Source organism: Rissa tridactyla, chromosome 22, assembly GCF_028500815.1.
Source record: "Rissa tridactyla isolate bRisTri1 chromosome 22, bRisTri1.patW.cur.20221130, whole genome shotgun sequence".
NCBI classification, from domain to species: Eukaryota; Metazoa; Chordata; class Aves; order Charadriiformes; family Laridae; genus Rissa; species Rissa tridactyla.
The window spans coordinates 150,064-173,629 of record NC_071487.1 but is presented as its reverse complement, the minus strand read 5'-3'; the positions used below and the strand labels follow the sequence as shown (position 1 = coordinate 173,629).

Below are 23,566 nucleotides of genomic sequence, written 5' to 3'. Positions count from 1 at the left end.
CGCGATGGTGAAGGCTGGTCCCCACCCGTGGAGGGAGCACGGGGAGGAGAGGACAGCCCCCCCCAAGCCATGGTACCTGACCCCCATGCCATGACCTCCCCAGGGCTGGTGGGGCAGACAGTGTCCCTGGGGACCCTCTGGGGACCAGCCCTGCGTCCTCCTGCCCCCCAAGACTCCCTCCCCGCTGGGAGGAAGGAGGGCGGGGTACACCGGGGGTACACCACCATGCGGGTGGGAGGTCCCTGTCCTGGGGAGGGGACTCCACTGGGGTCCTGATCCGGAGGGGTCCACCAGCGAGGATGGGGGCTGATGATAAGTCACCGCTCCCCAAAACCCCTGCCTGGGCCCCAGCAGGGCTCGGGGGGTTGGGGGGGCTGGCTGGGCGGGGGGGGGGGTGGCATGAAATGCCGTGCCGAACGCGGCAGGCGTGCTGGGGCAGGCCTGGGGGCCGCGGCTCCACCCGCCGCTGCCCCGCGTGCTCAGCATGCACGAGGCCGGCGGGGCGCATACACGGGGGGCCGACATCCCCCCCGGTCCCCCCACACCCACCCTGCCACAGAGAACGGCACTGCTCATCACGCATGTAGCCATGGGATTTACGGCGAGCCAATTAGCTCTGCTGTCGCTTGCTCTGTTTCCAAAAGGTCAAATAAACCCCACAGCCCGGGAATAAATCTCGATGCGGAGCCTGCGGATGAGAATAGCCCTCCCCGAGCTGTGGTTTTCCAGATTGCTGGCCAAAATCCTTCCCCGGGAGGATTCCTGTGGCCATCACGGCTGGGGAATGTCGGGATGCTGCGGGATATTAAGGTGCCATGGGATGTCGGGGTGCCATGGGATGTCAGCGACATTCAGCAAAAAGCATCTTTGCGATGCTCGGAGGAGGCACGGGAATTGGAGAGGAATTCATCCAGAGGAGTGTTAATTGGGCTTAATTAGCCCAAGTTTGGCCACAGTAAGGGAGCTGAGGGCCGGGGGGTGTGTGAACAGGTCAAAGGGCTCAGCGGTGTCCCCTCAGTGTCTCCCTGGGGACAGTGACTCAGGCGCTGAGTCAAGGCTGTGGTTTCCTTCCTCTGAAGACCCCCCTTTCCAGTGTCTGTCCCCCCCCGGGGTGGTGGCTGTCCCCTTCCCCGCCCCGGGGACCAGGAGGGACCGGAGGAGAGGCAGGAAGAGGTGAATCACCGGCGGCGTGAGAAACCTCCTGCTTCCCAGGCAGGCTGAGCATGGGGCAGAACTCGGTGCACCGATGACACCCAGGCAGGCGGGAGCCAGGCTGCCCCAGCACCGGCAGCTCTGCGGGATCCGTGCTTTGCTTCTCCAGAAACCCGGCTGCCTGCGGAGCGGTGACACCGACGCCAGAGGTCAGTGGCATCGCCCGAGGTGCACCCCGGCACCCTGGGGGCTCAGCTGAGATTTCCCATCCTGGGGAGTGTGTGTGTATGTTTATTTCTGACTGCCGGGATTTGGGTCTTTTCGGGGAAAGTTAGCTAAAACCGGCTGGGGAAGCAGATGGCGGTGGGGGGACGGTGGTAAAGCATGGAAGCAGTGAAAGCAAAGCACCGTCACCCACCACACTGGGCCCCCACCCTGTGTGTCAGCCCCAGAGCCTGGTGTGCCCCCCCCCGGACACCACCCCGCATCCCTGGGGTGGGATGCTGGGCCTTCCCCATGGGGCACAGAGCAGCTCTGAGCCCTCGGTGTGAGGGGAAACTGAGGCAGGGGGCAGGGATGTGCTCGGTAGCAATGGGGGGGAGCCCCCTTGCCGGGGGGGGTTGCAAGGCTGAGGCAGAGTGGGGGGGACAGGGTCGCACTACCTCTCCGTGCCAGGGAGGGGGGGAAACTGAGGCAGGGGACCGGGGGGGGGGGGTGTCGGTCCTGACCCCTCCCGTGCCAGGGATGGAAGAGGGGGGGATGCCCTTTTGCCGCGGGGGGTCCGAGGCAGGCGGGGAGGGCTCCCCCCGCCTCTCCCCTCCTCTCGGCGCCAGGGGCGGGGGGGCCCCGAGGCCGGGCCGGGCCGGGCCGCCTCCCCGGGGCGGGGGCAGGGCGAGGCGGGGGGGGCGCAGCAGCCGCTCCGGGAGCGGCGGCGGCTCCTCCATCGCCGCTGTTGCCGGAGCGGCCCCGGTAGAGCCGCATCCACCGGGCGGGCCCGGCTCCGGCTCCGGCCGCGGCCCCCCCCGCGCCGCCCGCGGCCCCGCCCCGCCCGGGCTCCGGTGCCCCGGCGCCTCCCGCCGCGGCGGCGGAGCGCAGCGGAACGGAGCGGAGCGGAGCGGGGCCGGGCCGAGCCGCGCTGCCGGCGGCCGCAGGTGCGCGGTGCACCGGGACCCTCCCCCGCGGCCCCCAGCCCCGGACCCCCCCACCCCGGGACGGCGGAGGTAAGGACGCGGCGGGTGCCCTCTCCCTCCCCCCGCCCCCCCCCCCGCGGCGATGCGGTCCGGTCCAACGGGTTTATTCCCCCCCCTTCCATCGGTTGCCCCCTCCCGGGGGGGGATGGGAGGGAACGGAGGGTGCTGCCCCCCCCAGCCCTCCCCCCTCCCGCCGGCGGAGGCTGCTGCATTGGGAAGCGGCGCTTTTGTTAGCGGCTCCGGGCGGAGCGGGCGGAACCTTGAAGGGTCACGGGCTGGAGGGCCCCCCCCCGCACCCCCCGGCACCCTCGGCACCCCCAACCCGCACCCCTCTGCCCCCTCCTCCTTGTCCCCTGAGGCCCCCCCGCACCGCGTGTCCCCCCCCCAACCTCCATCCTGCATCCCCATCCCTACCCGAGCACTCCTGGGGAGCCCCCCGGCGCCCCCATCCTCCCCCCTGCAGCCCCCTCCGGCACCCCAGGCACCCCTCCGCACCCCCAGCCCACCCCGGCGAGCCTCCCCGCACACCGATCCTGCACCCCCGGCACCACGGAGACCCTCCCGCACCCGGATCCTGCACCCCCACGCCCCCCCCCCAGCATCCTTGTCCCCCCCCAGCACCCCGTTCTCCCCGCAGCATCCCGATCCCGCTCCCCTCTCCCCAACGCAGCACCCCGATCCCCACCCCCCGCACCCTTGAGCCCCGCACAGCACCTCAGTCCCGCACCCCCCCCTCCACCCAGCACCCAGTCCCACCCCCCCATCCCCTCCCACGCCCCCATCCCACCCGTCAGAACCCCAGACCGGCACCCCGACACCCCCCCCCAGCCCCGGGACACGGTGATGGGCGGGAGGTGCGGGAGGGGTCGGGGGGAGCTGGGAGGACGGAGATGGTGGGGGGGGCGCCCCTGCTTCATCGGGCTCCGTTTTGCCTCCGCCGCCACTTTGGGAAGCAGCCAGGGCTTGTTGGTTTTTTTTGGGGGGAGGCAGGAAAAAGGTGGGCTGTTTTGTGCCCCCCCCATGCGGCCTCAGCTGGGCTGGGGGGGGGCGGGCAGAGAGACTGAACTGGGGGGGCCTGTCCAATGCAGCCCCCAAAAGGGCGGAGGGGAGCAGCAAGGTCTCAGCCTGGGGGGGGTTGCGATAGGCCCCCCCCAAAAAATAACCCTGGAGGGCTGGGGGGGCAGAGCCCTCACAAACTGGGGGGGTGCCTGGCTCCATCTCGCTGAATCTGTAACTTGGTGGGGACAAGGAACAGGGGGGCAGACCTGTCAAAAGTGGGGCACCCCCCCTGAGCATGGGGGGGGGGTGGCACACCCCAGCGTCAGGGCATGGCTGTGGAGCCCCGTGCAGGCAGTGGCTGGGGGGGCCCCGTCCCCCTTTTGGGGCTCAGCACTGTCATGCCGACTGCAAATTTGGAGGGGGGGGTCAACCCTAAAATAACATGAGGTGTAAGGTGCTAAGCGCAACCCAAATCCTGCCCGGTCGCCCCCACTGCTGGGTGCCCTGGGCACCCCCCAACCCCAGCACCCCCCCACTCCTCCCAGGCCAGGCCTCCCTTGCTCTCACATAACCCAGAGCAGCTGGGGTGCTGGGCCCCCCTGAGCCCCCACCTGCCCCGGCTGCTCCCACTCCGTGGGGCCGGAGGGAATGGGGAGCTTTGGGGGGGCCCAGCACCCCCCACAGCAGCGGGGAGGGCTGCGGGGCTGTGCCGTCGGCTCGGGGTGACCTTGGGTGAGCACTGCCTCTTGCTGTGCCTCAGTTTCCCCCCCCTCAGGGACACCCACCTCTGCTTGTCACCCGTGTCTGGCGGAGGTGGGGATGATGGTGTCACATTGGGACCACTGCCCCTCCCCGATGCCCCACTCCGTTCTCTTTGCGGGTGCCCCAGCCGGGCCGGATCCTGCTCCGAGGGGCGCACGGCTGAGCTCCCCGTCCCATCCTGCTAAGACAGCCGTGGGGAAGGAGTGTGTTGCCTTCGGGAGGGTCCCCTCTGTGTGTGTCCCCCCGGCAATTTCAACCACATTTAGGGCTGGAACCGGTGACACTAGAGGGCAGGCAGCTCCGTGCACAGCTGGGGGGTGCAGGATCCGGCCCTGGGTGCCAGGACCCTGGTCACACCGTGTCCCCCCTGCTCCCCGAGCCATGGGGGGGTGTTTGCAGGTGCGTGTCCCCGCTGGGTGCTGGGGGCCAGGGCCGAGCGGGTGCTGAGCACAGGCAGCGATGCCCATTTTGCAGCATCCCCGGGGTGACACGGGAATTGGGTCACCGCTGTCACCGGGGCACGTGGCTGCAGCGGGGAGCAGGGGGGATGTTTTGTGCATGGGGGGAGGCTGGAGGTGGTCCCTGACCCGGGGTGGGATTGGGGCTGTGAGGATGCTGGGGGCAGCTCAGCCCCCGCCAGTGGTGCCGGTGCAGCCGGTGTTCCGGCTGCGGGGGAGACGGCTCCTTTCTGCCCTCCCCCTGGGAGCTGCTTCGCAAGATGTTTTCCCCGCCGATCCCATAAACAAAGGGACCCCCCCTCCAAATTCAACCCCCATCAGCAGCAAAGCCACCGGCAAAACCGGGCTGCGCCGCTCGGTGACCGCAGCGGGCTGGAGGTGGCCGTGCACACGTGTGCATGCGTGTGCGTGCGTGTCCATGTGTGTGCACGCGTGTGGGTGTGCCGCTCCCTGTGGCAGAGCTGCCCCCAGCTGCGGGGACCCCAGTGCTCTCCCAAAACCAGGTGGTTTTTGGGCGCTTTGCAGCCCACCAAGCCCTGCCAGGAGCCCGAAGTCACGGGGCAGGGTGGTGACGTGCCAGGCTGGGTGTCACCGTCCCCCTCGCACGCCCCCTCATCCCTCCGAGCCGGCATCCCTCGCTCCGCACACGCCACGTGATGGTTTGGCTCCCAGTTAAACCAGTGGCTCCTGGGAGAACTCTTCCCTCCCCATCAGCTCTGCCGGGCCGGTGCTGGGGGGGCCGAGTCTGGCCACGAGGCCCATGCCGGCACGATGCTCGCCGGGTACCGCAGCTGGATGCAGCTCCCTGCTGCAGTGCCGGACGCGGTTTGTATCCTTAGACAAGCTCGAATATTTTTAATTAAACCTGCCAGTTTGGATGAGATTTAATTTTTCAGTGGGCTGAGCTGCGCCGGCCCCTCAGTACATCTCCCGCACCGGGGCCGCTCCAGCCGTATCTATTTCCCGGCGTTGCCTTCTGAGGTTATTCCTACCGGTGGCTTTCCCGGTGCCAGCACCTCTTGCTGTGCCAGGTGAGCGGGTTGCCACTGGCCCAGTTGGGATGGTTTGACAGCGGTGCCGGTGTGGTGGCATCTGGTGTGCGTTCTGGCAACATAAATAGTAGTGAAGAAAACCAAGAACAAGCCCGGTTCCATCTGGCCTGTGCCACGGTGCCTGCTTAACCTGTCTGCGCCCGATCGCCGTTGGCATCACCCGATCACCGCTGGCAACATCCCATCACCACCAACATCATCCGATAGCTGCCGGCATCATCTGATTGCCACCAGCATCACAGGTGCCGCATCCCGGGGGTTCCAGGATCTCTACTTCCCATCCCTCCATCCCCAGGATGGAGATGGAGGCGGCTGCCGGAGCGTGGTACCCAAAAGGATGCTGCCATATCCCCAGCAGCACCCAGTCCCACCGCAGAGGGGACCCGGTGGCCCTGGGGACCTCCCCGCTCGTCCCTGGGGACCTTCGGGCTTCACTTGCATCCCCTGAAAGGGGTGATGAAGGTTTCGATTCCCTGCGCAAAGGCAGGAGGGAGAGGGAGAGCGATCGTCTGGCACGGAGGAGATCCCAGTGGGGCTGCCTTGTGCTAACAGGATTTTACTCCCTATTTAATTACAATTTTGTCAAATTAAAAAAAAAAAAAAAGAAAGAAAGAAAAAGAGGGGAAAAAAAGATCCCTCTTGTCTCTTTGTGCCGGTTCCTGGCACCCGGTTAATTAAAGAGCGGCTGGTGAAGCCACCAGTCCCCAGAGGAGGTCCCAGGGGACCCCAGCCCCAGGGCTTGGCAGTCACATCTTGGTTCCAGTTCCTCCCAGTTCAGCCCAGTTCGGCCCGCGGGTGGCGAGGTGGGCCACAGCTGTGGCAGCAGCGTGCCAATGCGCCGTGGCTAATCCCCGGCTCTTCTCTGTGTAATCCCACCCGCCGGGATAATCTCATCAAACCCAGCGGCGCCGCGGCCGAACTCAGTGCCAGGTTTGGTGCTGGATGGATCTGGGCGGGGGGGGCGGGACATGGTGGCCCTGGGGGAGCGGTGGCTGCAGTCAAATCCTTGGTGGGGTGATGTGGGGCTGTGGATGCTTGTGGGGTGCTTGGGCATCGGGTGGGGAAACTGAGGCACGGAGTAGGGGACGGCATGTGACTTTGCGGTAGTTGGGGACTGGGACAGGGGGTGGTGACAGCCACCCCCGTCCCAGCACTGAAAACAAATCCGAGGCGATGGAGAAGGGTGGGATGGGAAGAGGCAGCAGTGGGAGCACCCACAGGCTCCTTGGAGAGACCGGGCCCAGTTTGGGCAGTGGGAAAATAACTGGCTTTTATTATCAGCCCCGTCCATCATCTCCTGCCGAGGGAAAGGGGTGTAAAGTGCCGGGAAATTGGGAAACATTAAAAAAGGAGCTTTGGGAGGCCAGGAGCCATCCTGGCCCTGCGCTGCGTGGGGCCTGATCCTGCCCAGGGCAGCGGGTCGAGAGTGCGGAGCTGCAGAGAACCCCGGCCCGTGTCCTTCGTGTCACCCGCAGGGACTGAGCTGGCGCGGCATGGGGTCAGTGCTGGGAACAACCTGGAGCACGGCCTGGGGCCCGATCCTGCCCAGCTTGGGGGGTGCCCGGCTCCCACCCACCCCCAGCACCCCGGTCATCGCACAGCTGCTGCTGCTCACACATGACAGCCCCATGCACACATACGCCAGACGTGTGCACCCCCACGGGTGCACAACAGCCCCATGCGCACACACAGAGCCCTGTGTGCACACCTGTCCCTGCACACTCCTCACGCGCATGACAGCCGGTGCACAGACACCTGCACACACGTGATACCCCATGCACAGACACCTGCACACATATGACATGTAGTGTACACACGCCAGCACACACGTGACAGCCGGTACCCATGCTGACACCCGCACACACGTGACACAGTGCACACTGCCACACACATGTGCCAGCTGGTGCACACACCAACACCTACACAGCTGTCACACATGGTGCACACACACCTGCACGCAGATGACACGCAGTGCACATGCACGGGCACACACACGTGACACCTAGTGTCCACACGCCTGCACACGTGTGCCCGCCGGTGCATATGCTGACACCTGCACACACCTGACAGCTGGTGCACATGCACACACACACAGGCACACACGTGACATCTGCTGCACACGCCAACACCTGCACACACACCCAACACATGGTGCACACACACCCACACACAGATGACACCCGCCACATCTGGCGGGGCCACCCAGGGGACAGGGACCTTTATCACCCGTCCTGCCACAAGCTTTGTGGCACCGGTGGCCAGGAGCAACGCGGTGGCGGCGGGGAGGAGAGCGGGTCCATGCCGGCCTGGTGGGTGCCAGCGGCTGAGGGGGCTTTGCCGGCGCTGGCGGGGGAACAAGGAGCCGTTTCGAGGGCAGCGAGGAAACACCTGACCTTCCGGCGAGGCGGCCAGCGCGGGGGCGGCGGCGCTGGGCGCGCGTCCGCAAACAATGGCCCTTTGTTCCGCGCCGCCACTGGCATCCCACATCCCAGCCTGCATCCCATCCTGCATCCCACCCCACATCCCAGCCTGCATCCCATCCAGCATCCCGCATCCCATCCCACATCCCAGCCTGCATCCTAGCCTCCATCCCATCCCGCATCCGAGCCTGCATCCCATCTAGTATCCCACCCACATCCCAGCCTGAATCCTCTATCCCACTCTGCATCTCATCCTGCATCCCATCCCGCATCCCAGCCTGCATCCCATCCTGCATCCCTCATCCCATCCTGAATCCCATCCAGCATCCCGCATCCCATCCCACATCCTATCCCGCATCCCATCTCGTATCCTGCATCCCATCCCGCATCCTGCATCCCAACCTGCATCCCATCTCGTATCCTGCATCCCAGCCTGCATCCCACATCCCAGCCTGCATCTAATATCCCACCCACATCCCACCCTGCATCCCACATCCCAGCCTGCATCCTGTATCCCACATTGCATCCCTCCTCGCATCCCGCATCCCGCCCTGCATCCCACATCACATCCCACATCCCACATCCCATCCCGCACGCTGGCAGTGCCGCAGTGCCAGCACCCACACTACCCTGGCTCCGGTGCATCCCACAGCCCAGCTGGGGCTCGGGGTGTGCCCGTGTCGGGGTGCTGGTGGCTCGTGGCAGCGGGGGCATTGGCTGTCACCCTTCATGGCCCACGCACCAGCACCAGGAGCTGGCAGTGGCCGTGGCTCCTGTCCCCAGGGGTGTCACCGTCCCTTGGTGTCCCCAGGAGGTGGGTGGCGCGGGGGAGAGAGAGGGGTTTTCACAGAGTGGGTGCCCTGGGTAGAAACACACCCCGGGTGGCAGCTCCGGGGCCACCATCACCTCAGGGACTGCGTGATGCTGGGGACGGTGGCACAGCGGAGTCCCTGAGAGCTGCAACCCTCCCCAGCGCCCACCTGCACCCCTCGCCCCCCGGCACCGCGCTGTTTCACCAAGCAGGCAGGATATTTCATCTTATTTAACTACAAATAAGTGTTTTGGAGCGTAGAAATCTGAACTCGAGGCGCTGGCGCCCAGGCTTGGAGCAATTAAAAGCCCCGTTTTCCCGGCCGGAGCAGAGCAGCCGAGCGCAGCTGGCGCGGGGGAGCCCGGAATGGAAATAAAACCATCAAAACCAACAACTAAACTTTATTAAGGTTTAAAAAATGAGCAGGCTGAGGGGTTGAGCGCTTGCTCCTGGCCTCCCCAGCACCTCCTCCACCTCCTCTGGCTCTCCCCAGCTGCTGGCGTCTGTGGGTTTGTTATTGTAGGGTTGCTTTCTCAGGACTGGGGTTGTTTGGGGTTTTTTTGGGCTGTTTCTGACAGGTGTGGGTGTGTGCGGCAACCTCCCGCCTGGGCTCCGGGCCCTGGTTTGTGACTGTAGGGTTCCCACTTGGAGCTGGGTGTGAAGAGGCAGGTTTGTGATGGTGGGGTCTCCCATGTGGAGCTGGGTTTGCCTGTTGGGGTTGAACCAGGAGCTCTGTGTCCCTCTGCCCACTCGGGGACAGGGCACCCTGGGGACACCTGGGGGACCAGAGTCCCTGAGGACAGGGCAGCCCAGAGCTGGGGGCACCCTGGGCATGGGGCTACCTGGGGACAGGGCTCCCTGGGGATGGGGCACCCTCAGGACAGGGCTCCCTGGGAACATGGGCTCCCTGGGGATGGGGCATCCTGGGCATGGGTCTCCTTGGAGACAGGGTTCCCTGGGGACATGGGCTCCCTGGGGATAGGGGCTCCCTGGGGACAGGGCACCCTGGGGTGCACAGGGGAGGTCTGTGGAGCAGTGGCCAGACTCCGGCTGGGAGCAGGGGGCTCCCCGTTCCTATGCTGAGGGGAAACTGAGGCAGGAGGCTGGAAGCGGTGACTCAGGGTGGCCGGACCTGCTCCTGCCGGCGGGACCTGACTGCGGCCGCCCACAGCCAGGGTGGCCCCAGGGCCATGCGGGTGCCCAAGCAGTGTGCCAGGGTGACACTTGGCAGCCCAAGGGGACCCAGCGAGGGTGCAGAGCCTCTGGGGTGGCACAGGAGACCAGAAAGGACGAGGGGGGTGAGTGCCTTTGGGTACAAGGGGGGATGTGTGACTCTGGGGACAAGGGGGACAATGGGGATGGCTGTCTTGGAGGGGCAGGAGGGACATGTGAGGATGAGAGCTTTTGGGGACAAGAGAATGAGTGCCCTTGGGGACACGGGGGGTGACTGTCTTTGCGGGGACAGGAGGGCCATGGGGGGATCGGTATCTGTAGGGACAAGTGCCTTGGGGGAACCAGCAGGACAAGAGGATCCATGTGCCTGGGGGGGGACAGGGGACAAGGGCTGTGAATGGGGAAGGGGAGGGAACAGGGCAGCCATGTGCTTGGGGACAGGGGACAACGGCTGTGAACTGGGGGGGACAGCATCCTGGGGTGCCCCTGCCTGCCACCCTGTCCCCTCCATGGGGTTTATTTTGGCATGAAGCGTGACACCTTCTTGATAGGAAACCATCCGTAATATGCAGATGAGTATGTATTTAATATGCAAATTACCATGCAGCTCTGGCCGGCCACCAGCCCAGGCGTGGCGGAGGGGATGTGCCAGGGTCACGCAGCACCCATGGGTGTCACCCAGTGGGTGTCAAAGGTGCTGACAGCACCCAGTGGCTCATGTCACCCCTGGGGATCGCGGTGGGTGACGAGTGCAGGGACAAAGCCACCCAAAGTGACCACGGGGTCCCCACCATCCCCAGAACCCGTGTTGGGGGGTCGGACCCGCCCTGGTGCTTGGGGATGTCCTGGGGGGCCCAGACGCCTGGGTCCCCACTGGGGGGGGTGGGTCGTGGGTGCTGGGGAGGGGACAGGGACAGGGACAGGGGCTATAAACGGCAGCTGTAAGAGGAGCCGGTAACCGGAGCGGGAGGCCCGGGGGGACATTTGAGCCGCCGGCGGGGCCGTGGAAGCGCCAAGGTAAATGGTGGGTGCTCTGTGTGTGTGTGTGTGTGTCTGTGTGTGTGTGTCCACGCCAGTGGCCCCCCCGTCCCTGTCACCCGCATGGGGACCCCACTAATGCTGGGGTCCCACCCACCCTCTTGGCACCCCCCCAGCTCTGGGGGTGCTAACTGCCTGCTGCACCCCCCGGGAGGTGCTGCTTGGTGGAGGGAGGGGGGACACGGTGGCAGGGGACAGGGCCAGGGCCAGCCCGCAGTGCCAGGTGGCCGGGGTGACATTTGCTCTGTCCCCGCCGTGGGGACAGCTGCTTCCTGGCTCTGCCATCTGAACCGGCCCCGGAACGGAAACCCGGGGGGGGGGGGGGGGGGGGCTGAGCCCCCCCCACCCTGGCGGTGGCAGCAGCTGGGTTGGGGGGGGCTCCCCACAGCCATTTCGGTGTGACCCCCAAACCCCCCCTGTGGCAATGGGGGGAACCCCCCATGTGACCGCCCAGAGCAAGGGATGCTCTGGGGACCCGCATTTTGGGGGGCTGGTGAGTGGAGGGGGCGCATTTTCCTTAATGCTGCTTATAAGGGCCTCATTAGCATATCTAATTGCTGGTTGCTTATTGGCGCTGGGTACTTTCTGAAGGAAATCACCCCAAACAGCAAATAAATCTGGCATTAGCCCTGTGAAAAGGGAAGGGATTTATTTAGATATTGAGATAATACCGTAACACCCCCCCCCCCCATACATTGTCAAATGCCTGATAACGACCCTGATTAATTAGGGGCTGGTGGCTGGTCGTGCTGGACCACTGCTGCTGGTATTCCTAAAAAAAGTTGTATTTTAAGGGATTTCAGGGCTGGCGTTCCCTTCATTTCCTAGTGTCCCCCACCCTTTCCAGGTGTTCCACCCCTTTCCCGGTGTACCCCCCCATTTCCCAGTGTGTCCCCCCTTTCTAACGGGTTTCTGTTGTGAGGCTGAGCCGGGGCGGGTGGAATCTGGGATCCCATGGGAATGAACTGGGATCAGCTCCGGGTGCGGTGATGGCTGGTGAGGATGAGGGGGACGGGACTGTGGTGCCGCTCGGGGGGTCCCATGGGTGGCCACCCCCCCCCGGGTCCCCGGCTGCGGTGACAGCTGCCAGGGGGGTTGGTGGCTCCAGTTACGGTGACATCAGCCCTACCTTCCCACCTGGCGCTGGTGGGGGGCGCGGGCCCCCCTCCCCCGGGGGTCCCTGCGGGGGGGTTATGTGACAGCTGAGCCACTTTCGGGACGCCGGAGCCCCCAGCACCGTCGGGGCGTCCTGAGAAGGGGGGGACACTCACCCCCAGCTATGGGACCCAGGCGTCGGGGACCCCCCCTTGGAGCGGTGGGGACAGCGGTGGCCGTGCCATAGGGCCAGCAGAGGTGGCCGGTGGAGCTCAGGTGGGCAGAGCCCGGTGCCGGGGGCGGGGGGGGGCAGGAGCCGTACCCCACCACAGGGAAGGGCTCCCATCCCCGGGAGGGGAATGGGGGCAGCGTGTCCCCCCTCCCCGGCAGGCGGGGGGTGTGTGCTGGCAGACCCCTCTTCGGGGTCACAGGGACCCCACTGTGCTTCGGGGTCACTGCTCCTAGAAATTATGGCGGGGGGGGAAAAAGTGGGGGGGGGGGGCTGCTCCCCCTTCCTGCCCCATCACCCCTGTGTTGGGGGTTGGGGAGACGCTGCCGGGGGGAAAGACAGGGTTAGTGGCTGCTCCCCACCCCCCCAGAAAAAAAAAGCGTTGTGTGCAGTGGGTGAGGGCTGAGTGACCTTTCAAATGGGGAAACTGAGGCACGGGGGGGCTGCAGCAGGGACAAAGACAAGGGAAATGGCCGAGGATGTTCAGCTGTGCGGTGTCAGAGACATGGGGGCTTGAGACCCTGAAGCCCCCCCGGACCACCCAGTGCATCCCCGGCATGGCCACCCTGTCCCCACCCACTGCCTCAGTTTCCCCACCGCCGCCTTGGGGACACGCACGGTGACCATCCCCTCTCCTCTGCCACCACCGTGAATGGGTCCCTGTTTGTCACCCGCCCCCCCCACCGTGCTCCCCCTCCCCTCTGGCCCCCTCCTCCCCACTGCCTTTTCTTTGCCCGCACAATCGCAGGCATTTATGTCGCCGGAGGCTCCAGTTACCCCGTGCCCGCTCACTGTCACCACCCAGGCTGGGGGGGCGCGGACATGGTGACACCGGACCCCCTGGCTTGGGGTTACAGGGACCCCAGGCTGCAACGCAACAACCCCGCGCCCCAAATCCCACCCGGCGTGGGTGGATTCTCAGGTGGCTGATATACGCTGAACCCTTCCCTTGGGCTGCTTTTTGGGGTCCCCCTCTCCCTCCAATGCCTGGGGACACTTAAACTTGGTGGGTTTTGGATGCTGCTGGTGTCACCCAGCGTGGAGGGGGGAGTTACAACGTGGGGACATCGTTACCCAAGTGGCATCGCTCGTTTGGGTAACGAGGCTAGACAAGGAGCCCCCACCAGCCCCTAAAGGTAAAGCTGGAGGGGGGGCTTTGAGGAACCCCCCTAATTCAGCTCAGGTGGTAAAAGCCTCTGAAGCTTAAACTACAGCAATTAAATTGTTAATGGCCTTTAGAAAACAGCTCAGGCACAAAAAATAGATTTAAAAAAATAGGAATTTTCAGGCTGGTTGCCCAGGGGATGGGACCCATCCTGGCCGGTTTGTCACCCACGGTGTGCCATGGGTGACAAACCTGCAGCTGCCTGTGCCAAAACCAGCTCATTTCCCTCCTTTTGGGGGGAAAAATCCCCCCCCATCCCACTCCTCGTCAGCAGCACCAAACCTCTGGGTTACTCTTGGCGTTGGCTGTGGTGGTGCCACCGGCGTTGCAAGGGCTTTGAGGCCCTTGCAGGCCCCCATCGGTTATTTTTTATAGAAATATATCTTTTAATATATATTTTTATAGAAAAATTAATAAGAGGCGGTGCTGTTTGCTCCTTGTGAAGGTGGGGAAACTGAGGCATGGACCCGTCCCACGGCTTTGGCCGTCCCCAGGAGGCCACTGTGCCCCTGGGAACACATCCCTGGGGGCTGTGACACTGTGGGGTCAGTTGTTCTTGGGGGATGTGACACTGTGGGGATGGGGTTGGGTGTCCCTGGGGTCTGTGACACCCTGGGGGTGGGGCCAGTTGTCCCTGGGGGCTGTGGCACAGTGGGGTTGGGGTCAGATGTCCCTGGAGGCTGACACTGCAGGGTGGACCGGGATGGGGACAGTGCTGGTTCTCAGCCAGGGCTGGTGACACTGCAGAGGGGACAGGGACGAGTCTCCCCACTGGAGCTGCCCGGCATCCAGGCGCCGCAACCCCCATCCCCACGCAATGTCACCCATCCTCGCTCCCCGCAGGGGACACAGCAGCAGGAGGGCGACGGTTCAATTGAACCCGCTCCCTGCTCTCACAGAATTGATAATCAATTAAATCCCTGCCTGGCTGCTAATTACCCAGCCCTACCCCCATCCCCTCTGCCCCACGGGGATGGGGGGCAGGATAGCGATGGTGGCCCAGTGCGGTGGGGGGACGGTGGAGGTGGCATTGGGGCTGTCCGTGCGGGGGGCGGCGTGTTGTGGCACATGGTGCTCCAGTGTGTCCCCAGGGATTTTCTGAGCTATCCCAATGGCATTTTGGATGGAGAAAAGTCTCACTGGCTTCCCCCGTGTCCCCGTGTCCCTATATCCCCGCGTCCCTGTGTACCCATGTCCCAGCCCTACCATGCCACCACGCTCTGGCTCAGTTCCCCTATGGTTAGTTGGTGGTGAGCCACCAGCGAAGCCCCAGTTTGGGCCCAGTAGCCCCAGTGCAGAGCCGCGCAGGCGCTGGGGGCGCGGGGGCCGCTTTTCCCAGCATATTTGAAATTCTTCAGCCGGGGAAGGACTTGCTTCCCTATCACCAGTCCCAGCCGCATCCCACGCCGGCCCCTCGCCGCTGGCACTGGCCCAGCACCGACGCCTTAAGCCCCCCCCACCCTCCCCCGAGACCGCCCCTGGACCCCAGCACTGGTGACGGGTTTGGGGTACAGGTGGGTCACGCAATGGGGAAGGAGCCCAGGCATCCGGGTGGGTGTTGCCCCACACACACACCTCTCCCCATTCCCGCAGGTGCAGTGGGTGCCCACCCGCGGCGGGGGGTACCATGGGGCCACCACCCCGCGTCCCCCTGGTCCTGCTGCTCCTGCTGGTGGCAGAGAGGACGGCTCACGGCACCTTCCCCGAGGAGCCCGGCCCCATCGCTGTGGCCCCTGAGGACTGTGAGTGCCCACCCGGGGGTGCAGGGTAGGGGTCAGGGTGCTGCATTGATGCACAAGGTGGGGACGTGGCTCAGCAAGGGGATGGGGTTTTGGGGTGCTTTGGAGTGAAGGCGGGAGGGGGCACCCATGGGCAGGGCTGGGTGAGGGCAGTCGCCCCGGCTCTCTGGGGGAACTGGGGTGGGTGGGGGTGCCCTGGCAGTGTGTGACCCCCCATGTGTCCTGTCCTCCCCCAGATGTGAAGCACTACGCCGTCTTCGTGGGCCACGGGACGAGCCGACCAGCTGGCCCCGAGGGTGGGAGCACCCAGCGCCTCAACATCCAGCGCATCCTCAAGGTCAACCGGACCCTCTTCATCGGGGAGAGGTCTGAACCGCGGCACCCCAAAACCTCCTGCCCCACTGGGGTGGGCACCCAACACCCCCCCCAACCCTCTTTGCTGGGGAGTGACGCCTGCGGCACCCCAAAATCTGCCATGGGGCTCCTCGGGGGGGGGGCTCCGTCATGGCTGTCCCTGCCCCAGTGATGCTCATCGCCCACCCCAGCACCCCACATCTCCCCACTGGGGTGGTAGTGGATCCTGCACCCCCCCCAGCATGCCTCCCTGGGGGGCACATCCACGGGGTGCCCCGCGGGGTGGTGACACCTGTGTCGCCGTCCCCAGGGACAACGTCTACCGTGTCAGCCTGGAGCCCACCGGTGCCGGCGAGATGCGCTACCACCGGGTAAGTGCCGAGCCCTCAGGTGCCGGGGGGACACTGGGGCGGGGAGGGCTGCCAGCTTCTCCCCAGCCCCACGCTGGGTTTTCTTGCCCCCCCAGAAGCTGACGTGGCGCTCAAACCAGCACGACATCAGCATCTGCCGGATGAAGGGGAAACACGAGGTATGGGGCAGGGGGGCTGCACCTCATGGGACTCCTCCCGGTGGGGACCGAGCACCCTCTGCACCCTGTGTCACACAGACAAGGCCACCCTGTCGTGTCCCCCCCTCAGTGTCACCCTCTCCCTCCCCGCTCCCTGCCAGCGGTTGTGTCTCTGTGATTTATTGGCCACTTGGATAATTGGGTTTGTAATTAATTATTTCGGGATCAAAGCAGGCCCGGCCCAGCATCTGCCAGAAATCCAATTTCCAGGTCCCTTAAATGCCATTTTGGGGTGAAAACACCCCCCAAGCCAGACCCTCACATCAATGGAGGAGTGGGTGGCAGCACCCAGAGGTGGGGTGGTGGGGACAGGGTGCCGAGGGGTGACGGTCCCCTCTCACCGGCGCAGGCAGAGTGCCGTAACTTCGTCAAGGTGCTGCTGGTGCGGAATGAGAGCCTGCTCTTCGTCTGCGGCACCAACGCCTTCAACCCCGTCTGCGCCAACTACAGCGTGAGTCACCCAACCCCCCTGCCGGGACGGGGCCGCCTGGGACCCCACGTGTCACCCCCGCTGTGTCCGAGTGGCTGGCGGGCAGGGGATGCTCCTGCCTGCATGGCATCGCTCACGGCCCTGTCTCACCCGCTATAGATGGACACTCTGGAGCCCGTCGGGGACAACATCAGCGGCATGGCCCGGTGTCCCTATGACCCCAAGCATGCCAACGTGGCCCTCTTCACAGGTCAGTGGTGGCACCGCTGGCACCTCGCCAGGCTCTCTGCCTGCTGTCCCCTGCCCCGTGCCCGGCTGACGTCCCTCTCCCGCACAGGGGGGATGCTCTTCACTGCCACGGTGACGGATTTCCTGGCCATCGACGCTGTCATCTACCGCAGCCTGGGGGACAGCCCGACCCTCCGCACCGTCAAACATGACTCCAAATGGTTCAAAGGTGCCCCCTGTGGCATGGTGCCCACCATGTGCCACACAGCACTGGTCCCTGTCCCCTTTGATGCCATCCTGGGACCTCCCTGACCCTGCCACTGTCCCCACAGAGCCCTACTTTGTGCACGCCGTGGAATGGAGAAGCCACGTCTACTTCTTCTTTCGGGAGATTGCCATGGAGTTCAACTACCTGGAGAAGGTGGGGGACATCCCTGTGATGGCCCAAGATACTCAGAGTGGAAATGGGGACAAGGGGACTGTCATCAGGGTTGGGTACCAGCTGGTGATGGGTGTCCATCCCATAGGTGGTGGTGTCACGGGTGGCCCGGGTGTGCAAGAACGACATGGGGGGCTCACAGCGGGTGCTGGAGAAGCAGTGGACCTCCTTCCTCAAGGCCCGGCTCAACTGCTCCGTGCCGGGTGATTCGCATTTCTACTTCAATGTCATCCAAGCCGTGACGGACATCCTGGAGCTGGACGGACGCCCTGTGGTGCTGGCCGTCTTCTCCACGCCTGCGAACAGGTCGGACCCTCTTGTGCCCCACCGAGACCCGTGAGGCTGGGCTGGGACCCCTCTGTGCGCCCCAGTGGCCATGGGGGCCATGGGGGACAGGTTGAGGTGTTCAACCTGTGCCCATGTCCCCCCAGCATCCCTGGCTCGGCCGTCTGTGCCTTCGACATGACGCAAGTGGCCGCCGTCTTCGAGGGACGTTTCCGGGAGCAGAAATCGCCTGAGTCCATCTGGACACCTGTGCCCGAGGACATGGTGCCGAAGCCCCGGTGAGTGACCTGCTGTGGGGACAGGGATGGGGACAGCCAGGCTGGGACCTGCAGGAAGGGGCATGGGGATGGAGGTGGGGACAGGGATGGGGACAGGGACAGCCAGGTCTGGTACCCACAGGGAGAGTGATGGAAGTAGGCATAGGGGCAGGGATGGGGACGGGGACAGGAATGGGAACAGGGACAGGGACGGGGACAGGAATGATCAGGGCTGTTAACTGCAGGGAGGGTGGGGACAGGGATGGGGATGGGGACGGGGATGATGATGGGGACATCATCAGGGATGGGGACGGGGACAGGGATGGGGATGGGGACAGGGATGATGATGATGGGGACAGGGATGGGAATGGGGACAGGGATGATGATGATGGGGACAGGGACAGGTCTGACACCAGCGGGAAGGGTAGAGGGGATGGGGACAGGAACAGTGACAGCCAGGGCTAGTACCAGCTGGGCTGGGGATAGGGCTGGTGACAGGCAGGGCTGGTGGTGGCAGGTTTGGGGACAGGCGGGGCTGGGGACAGGGCCAGTGTGGCTGTGGGGACGCTGAGCTGTGCCACCATGGCCGCAGGCCCGGGTGCTGCGCGTCCCCGGGGATGCGCTACAACTCCTCCAGCACCTTCCCCGATGAGATCCTCAACTTTGTCAAGACGCACCCGCTGATGGACGAGGCGGTGCCGTCCCTGGGCAACGCGCCCTGGATCCTCCGCACCATGAGCCGGTGAGCGCCCAGGGCAGGATCCGTCCTGGGGAGGGGCTGAGGGGACTGGGGGGTGCTGGGAGGACTGGGGGGTGCTGGGGGAACTGGGGGGTGCTGGCCAGAGTCTCTCCCACCGCCCTTGCATGCATGTGCAAAGGAGACCGCCAGGAGACCTGATAAATCTCATAAACTTTGCAGTCAAGATCGTCTCGTCCTAATTAAATCTGCCTTAATTGCTGCTTGATGGGGAATTAATCAAGCAGCGCTCTCGGGCCGTAGCCTCCCGCCGGCAGGGCAGCTGGGGCGCGTGTGGGACTGGGGACGGGGACACAGGGCTGGAGACAGGGACACGACGCTGGGGATGAGCATGTGGGGCTGGGGACGGGGCCACAGGGTTGGGGACGGGGCCGTGAGGCTGGGATGGGGACACAAAGCTGGGAAGGGGACACAAGGGTGGGGACAGGGATGCAGGGCTGGGATGGGGACTTGAGGCTGAGGATGGGGATGTGGGGATGGGGACCAGCTAGGATCCTGTCAAGGGACTGGGAGGATCTGGGGTGGTTCCTTGGTGGGATCTGAGCTGGGTCCCGGTGGGGATCTGGGTGGAATCCAGGCTGGGTCCAGGCAGGATCTGGGATGGATCATGGGTGGGATCTGGGATGGATCTGGCTGGTTCCTGGGTGGGACCTGGGCTGGGTCCTGGCTGGGATCTGGACTAGTTTCCATCCGGGATCTGCACGACCCCTCGCGCTCGCTGGGGACTCCGTGCTCTGGGCCAGCCACAGCCTGTCCATCCCCAGGGAGGGTCCCAGGCCCCCCATCCTGCCTCAGGTTCCCCCTCCCTGGGGACACGCAGGCTCCCACACACCCCAACGCCTGCTCTGCTCACATCACGCAGGTACCAGCTCCGCAAGATCGTGGTGGACAATGCAGCGGGGCCGTGGGGCAACCACACCGTGGTCTTCCTGGGCTCCAGCACAGGCACCGTCCTCAAGTTCCTCATCCAGCCCAACGCCAGCACCAGCCCCGCACCCGTCCCCCCCGGCAGCCAGAGCGTCTTCCTGGAGGAGTTTGAGACCTACCAGCCTGGGAGGTGGGTGCTGGAGTGCTGGGAGGGAGGGGAAGGGTGAGTCGGGGTGGTCAGATATGTGTGTGTATGGATGGATGGATGGGTGGACGGATGGAGGGATGGATGGATAGATGGATGGATGGAGAGTGGGTGAATGGATGGATGGGTGGGTGGATGGATGGATGGATGTGTGTGTGGATGGATGGATGGATGGATGGATGGATGGATGGATGGATGGATGGATGGATTGATGGGCGGATGAGTGGTTGGATGGGTGGGTGAATGGATGGGTGGGCAGGTGGGTGAGTAGGCAGGTGGGTGGGTGAGTGACTGGTTGGATGGATGGGTGGATGAGTGGTTGGAGAGCTGGATGGATGAGAGGTGGTTGGATTGATGGGTGGATGGATGGATGAGATGTTTAGGGAGGGATTGATTGGCAGTTGCAAGATGACAGGGGAGGATGAATGAGGTGGTTGGGGAGGGAGGGAGGGAGGGAGGGAGGGATGGATGGATGGATGGATGGATGGATGGATAAGATGGATGGATGGTTGGAGGGGATGGGTCAGAGGGATGCAAGGGGTGGGTGAGGGGAATGGGTGACATGCCCTCCTTTGGACCAGCCTACACTTGGGCTGGCTCCATGGTGGGCAGGCATGGACCAGGGCCAGAGCCACGCTGAGCTGTGCCCCATCCCCAGGTGTGGCCGGGACACAGAGGATGAGCGGCGGCTCCTGGGGCTGGAGCTGGACAAGGCAGCGGGGTCCCTGCTGCTGGCCTTCCCCCCGTGTGTGGCCAGGGTGCCGGTGGCTCGCTGCCAGCAGCACTCAGGCTGCATGAGGTGAGTGTGCCGGTCTCAGCTGCCCCCCGGTGTGGCTTGCTGAGCCGGGGGGCACACAAAGAGCAGGGAGGGGTTACCTTCACATCCCAGGAATTTGCCCTGTGCTGGGTTCCAGCTGCGAAGGACTCAGCATGGCTGGGAGCATGGCCAAGGGAAACTGAGGCATGGCGTGGCACGGGGTCAGGGTCCCTCGTGGGAGTCTGGGGTGTCATATCCCCCGCCATGTTGGGCCTGATCCTGATGTCTCTGCTCCCTGCCAGGAACTGCCTCGGGAGCCGGGACCCCTACTGCGGCTGGACACCCGAGGGCTCCTGTGTTTTCCTGGAGCCCAGCCCCAGGTAACGCTGCCAGGCCCGGGGGGCAAAAAGGCCAGGGGACACAGTCTCAGGGGATCCCCAGAGAGCATTGGCTCCTGCAACCCCCTACCCTTACCTCTGAGACAGAGCAAACTCATTGCTTGCTGAAGCAAGCTGGGAGCCCTCTGCCAGGCTATTAGGGACCGGCTGACCCCCCCCCGAATTTGCACTCCCCCAGGGTGGCTTTCGAGCAGGACATCGCCGGCAGCAGCACGTCCCACCTGGGCGAGTGCGAGGGTGAGTGCGGGGCAGGGATGGGGCTTGGGGACATGGCAGTAGCACCACCAGACTCCCACTGCAGCCATCCCCTGACGTATGTGTCCCCCCGCCATCACCCAGGGCTGGTGACGGAGAGCTTTGTGGACGAGCCGGACGGGCTGGTATCGGTGAACCTGTTGGTGATCTCCTCCGTAGCAGCCTTCGTCATCGGCGCCGTCATCTCCGGCTTCAGCGTCTGCTGGTTCATCGGCCACCGGGACCGCAAGGAGCTGGCCCGCCGCAAGGACAAGGAGACCATCCTGGCACACAGCGAGTCGGTGGTGAGCGTCAGCCGGCTGGGCGAGCGGCGGGCGCGTGGCGGGCAACCCGGCGCCTTGCTGGCCCCGCTGATGCCCAATGGTTGGCCCAAGGAGTTGGGGAAGGTCACCCAACACGACCTGGACTCGGGGGTCCTGCCCACGCCAGAGCAGACCCCGTTGCAGCAGAAACGCTGCCCTGGTGCCCTCCAAAACTGCACCTGGGAGCAGAGTCATAACATCATCAACGCCGCCTTGCGGGACCCCGGTGGATCCGGCACTGCTGGTGCCGGTCGGCTGCGTGCTGGCTCCGGCCGCTCGGCTCGCGGCATCCCCCTCTCCTGCCACGCCATCCTGGTGGACCAGGAGCTGGAAGCCGAACTCAGCGACTCCTCGGGTGATGGGCATTGGGGTCGGGACCCCCAGGAGGGTCCCCACACCCGGCAGCACGCACCTGCTGGCACCCGCCGCCCACCCCGCAGCTCCTACGGTGACTTCGCCAGCACGCCGCACCCCAGCCCCGATCGCCGACGGGTGGTTTCGGCACCGGGCGGGGAGGGGGGAGACTTTACTGAGGGGCCACCCTGGCACCCCGAGCAGCTGAACTTCAACGCCAACAATGGCACGGGCCGCCCTGGCGCCCACCTCAAGAGGAACCACACGTTCAACAGCGGCGAGGCGTCGGGGGGCAGTTACGGGCAACACGGCACAGCACCCCGGGCAGCCAGCGCTGGGCCCCCCCGGGCACTGACGGACCTGCACCACCTCCTGCGCTACGGTGTGGAGCGGACTCCCTCGGGAAAATAGGGTCCCACCATGTGTGTCCCCCCACCCAGGGTACCCATGGGGTCCCCCACCGGCTCCCTGGGGACAGGGAGGGGTGGCCAGGCAGGAGCTGCAGGCATGGGGTGAGATGCTGCATGGGTCAGGAGGACAGACACCCCCTGGGTGTCCCCAAGTAGGGTTTGGAGCTGGCCGCGATTGGCATGGGGCAGTGCCCCGCGCTCCGGCTGCTTGATCCTGGGGGGTCCATCCATCCGGTCCCCTCCCCAGGCTGGACCCAGGGACCATGGAACCCTGGGAGGGGGATCCCTGGGAGGCAGCAGGATGGACGCACAGACACGGACCCTGCTGAGGCGGAGCAGGGCTGTGCCCCCCCCAGCCCCGCAGCCCCTCGGACCCATCAGCTGCACTTGGGGGGGCTTGTGGGTGCTGCCAGCACCCCGGGGACACCTGGCCAGGGGGGTGCCACCAGGGTTGTGTTGGTTGTGGTGATGGGACATGGTGAACATTTGGGGTGCAGGGGGATGGGGGGGGGGGGCAAATACTTGTGTTACCTGGGGATGGGGCACACTCATCCCCCCCGGCCTGGGGTCACCCCTGCCCAGTGCCAGCTTGGGGGGGTGGGGGGCCCTTGTCCATGCCCCCCCACTCCTCCCTCCTGGAAAGCACAGCCGTGATGTGGGGGCACCGCTGGGGCTGGGGAGGGTTCCCCACCGAACCCACTCTCTGCTGGCAAAGGGTGCCCTTTCGGTGCCACCCCTGCCTGGCCCTGGGGGGGCAGGTCCCCGGGGGGGGTGGCAGGCTGTAAATAGGGTGGGGGGTGGCGGGCGCCCCCCCCCCCCCCCCCCCAGCGGCCATGCATGCGGCCGCCCGCGGTCTGTACCCCGCGGCCCCAATAAATGCCCGTTTACTGGAGGCAACTCCCCCACTGCTGCCTCGGCACCTTCTTACACCCCGCCTTGCCCTGGGACCCCCCAGCCTCGGGAGGCGGCAGCAGCTGGGGCTGGGCAGGGGGTGCTGCTGGTGGGGGGGACATGGGCATCTGGTGTGCAAAGTCCTCATGTGGGGACACCCCCCCCCAACATGCCATGCGTGTCTCCATGCACTCACCCCCCTCCGTGGGCACATGTGCATCTGCTGCACTCACACATGCACCCCCACCCTCCCCGCGCACCCCCCCGCCTTGGTGCTCACTCCCCCCGCCCCGGGTACCCTCCCACTCCAGCCCTGCACCCATCCACTGCCATACTACCATCCCCTCTCCCATGCAACGAGCTCCTCCATGCTCAGCCTGCAGTGGCCACCAGCCACAGGGGCGGGGGGGGGCTCATGGGGGCTTTGCCACGCAGGCAGTGGGTGCGACACAGGGTCCCACTGCTCCCCAGCACCCATGTCATGCTGTGCATCAGCTCCCCCCAGGGCTTGTACAGCACCGTGTGC

The 23,566-nt window shown here is 65.2% G+C and overlaps 1 protein-coding gene across 6 annotated transcripts; it reads left to right on the top strand.

Moving 5' to 3' along the window:
- The first annotated feature begins 2,268 nt into the window (after positions 1–2,268).
- On the top strand, positions 2,269–22,950 carry SEMA6B (semaphorin 6B). Of its 6 annotated transcripts, none has more exons than XM_054181849.1 (17): positions 2,269–2,372; positions 15,138–15,286; positions 15,520–15,649; positions 15,948–16,008; positions 16,104–16,166; positions 16,555–16,656; positions 16,795–16,885; positions 16,973–17,092; positions 17,196–17,284; positions 17,391–17,608; positions 17,734–17,865; positions 18,437–18,586; positions 19,464–19,658; positions 20,332–20,472; positions 20,733–20,810; positions 21,007–21,065; positions 21,168–22,950. In XM_054181849.1, the coding sequence occupies exons 2-17, from the start codon at positions 15,172–15,174 to the stop codon at positions 22,148–22,150; spliced, it is 2,727 nt and encodes a 908-aa protein (XP_054037824.1). In that variant the 5' UTR covers positions 2,269–2,372; positions 15,138–15,171; the 3' UTR covers positions 22,151–22,950. The 6 variants fall into 6 exon arrangements, with proteins under 6 accessions (XP_054037824.1, XP_054037826.1, XP_054037823.1 ...); XM_054181851.1 differs by lacking the exon at positions 2,269–2,372 and adding an exon at positions 10,097–10,142; XM_054181848.1 differs by lacking the exon at positions 2,269–2,372 and adding an exon at positions 10,952–11,034.
- The last annotated feature ends 616 nt before the right edge of the window (positions 22,951–23,566 follow it).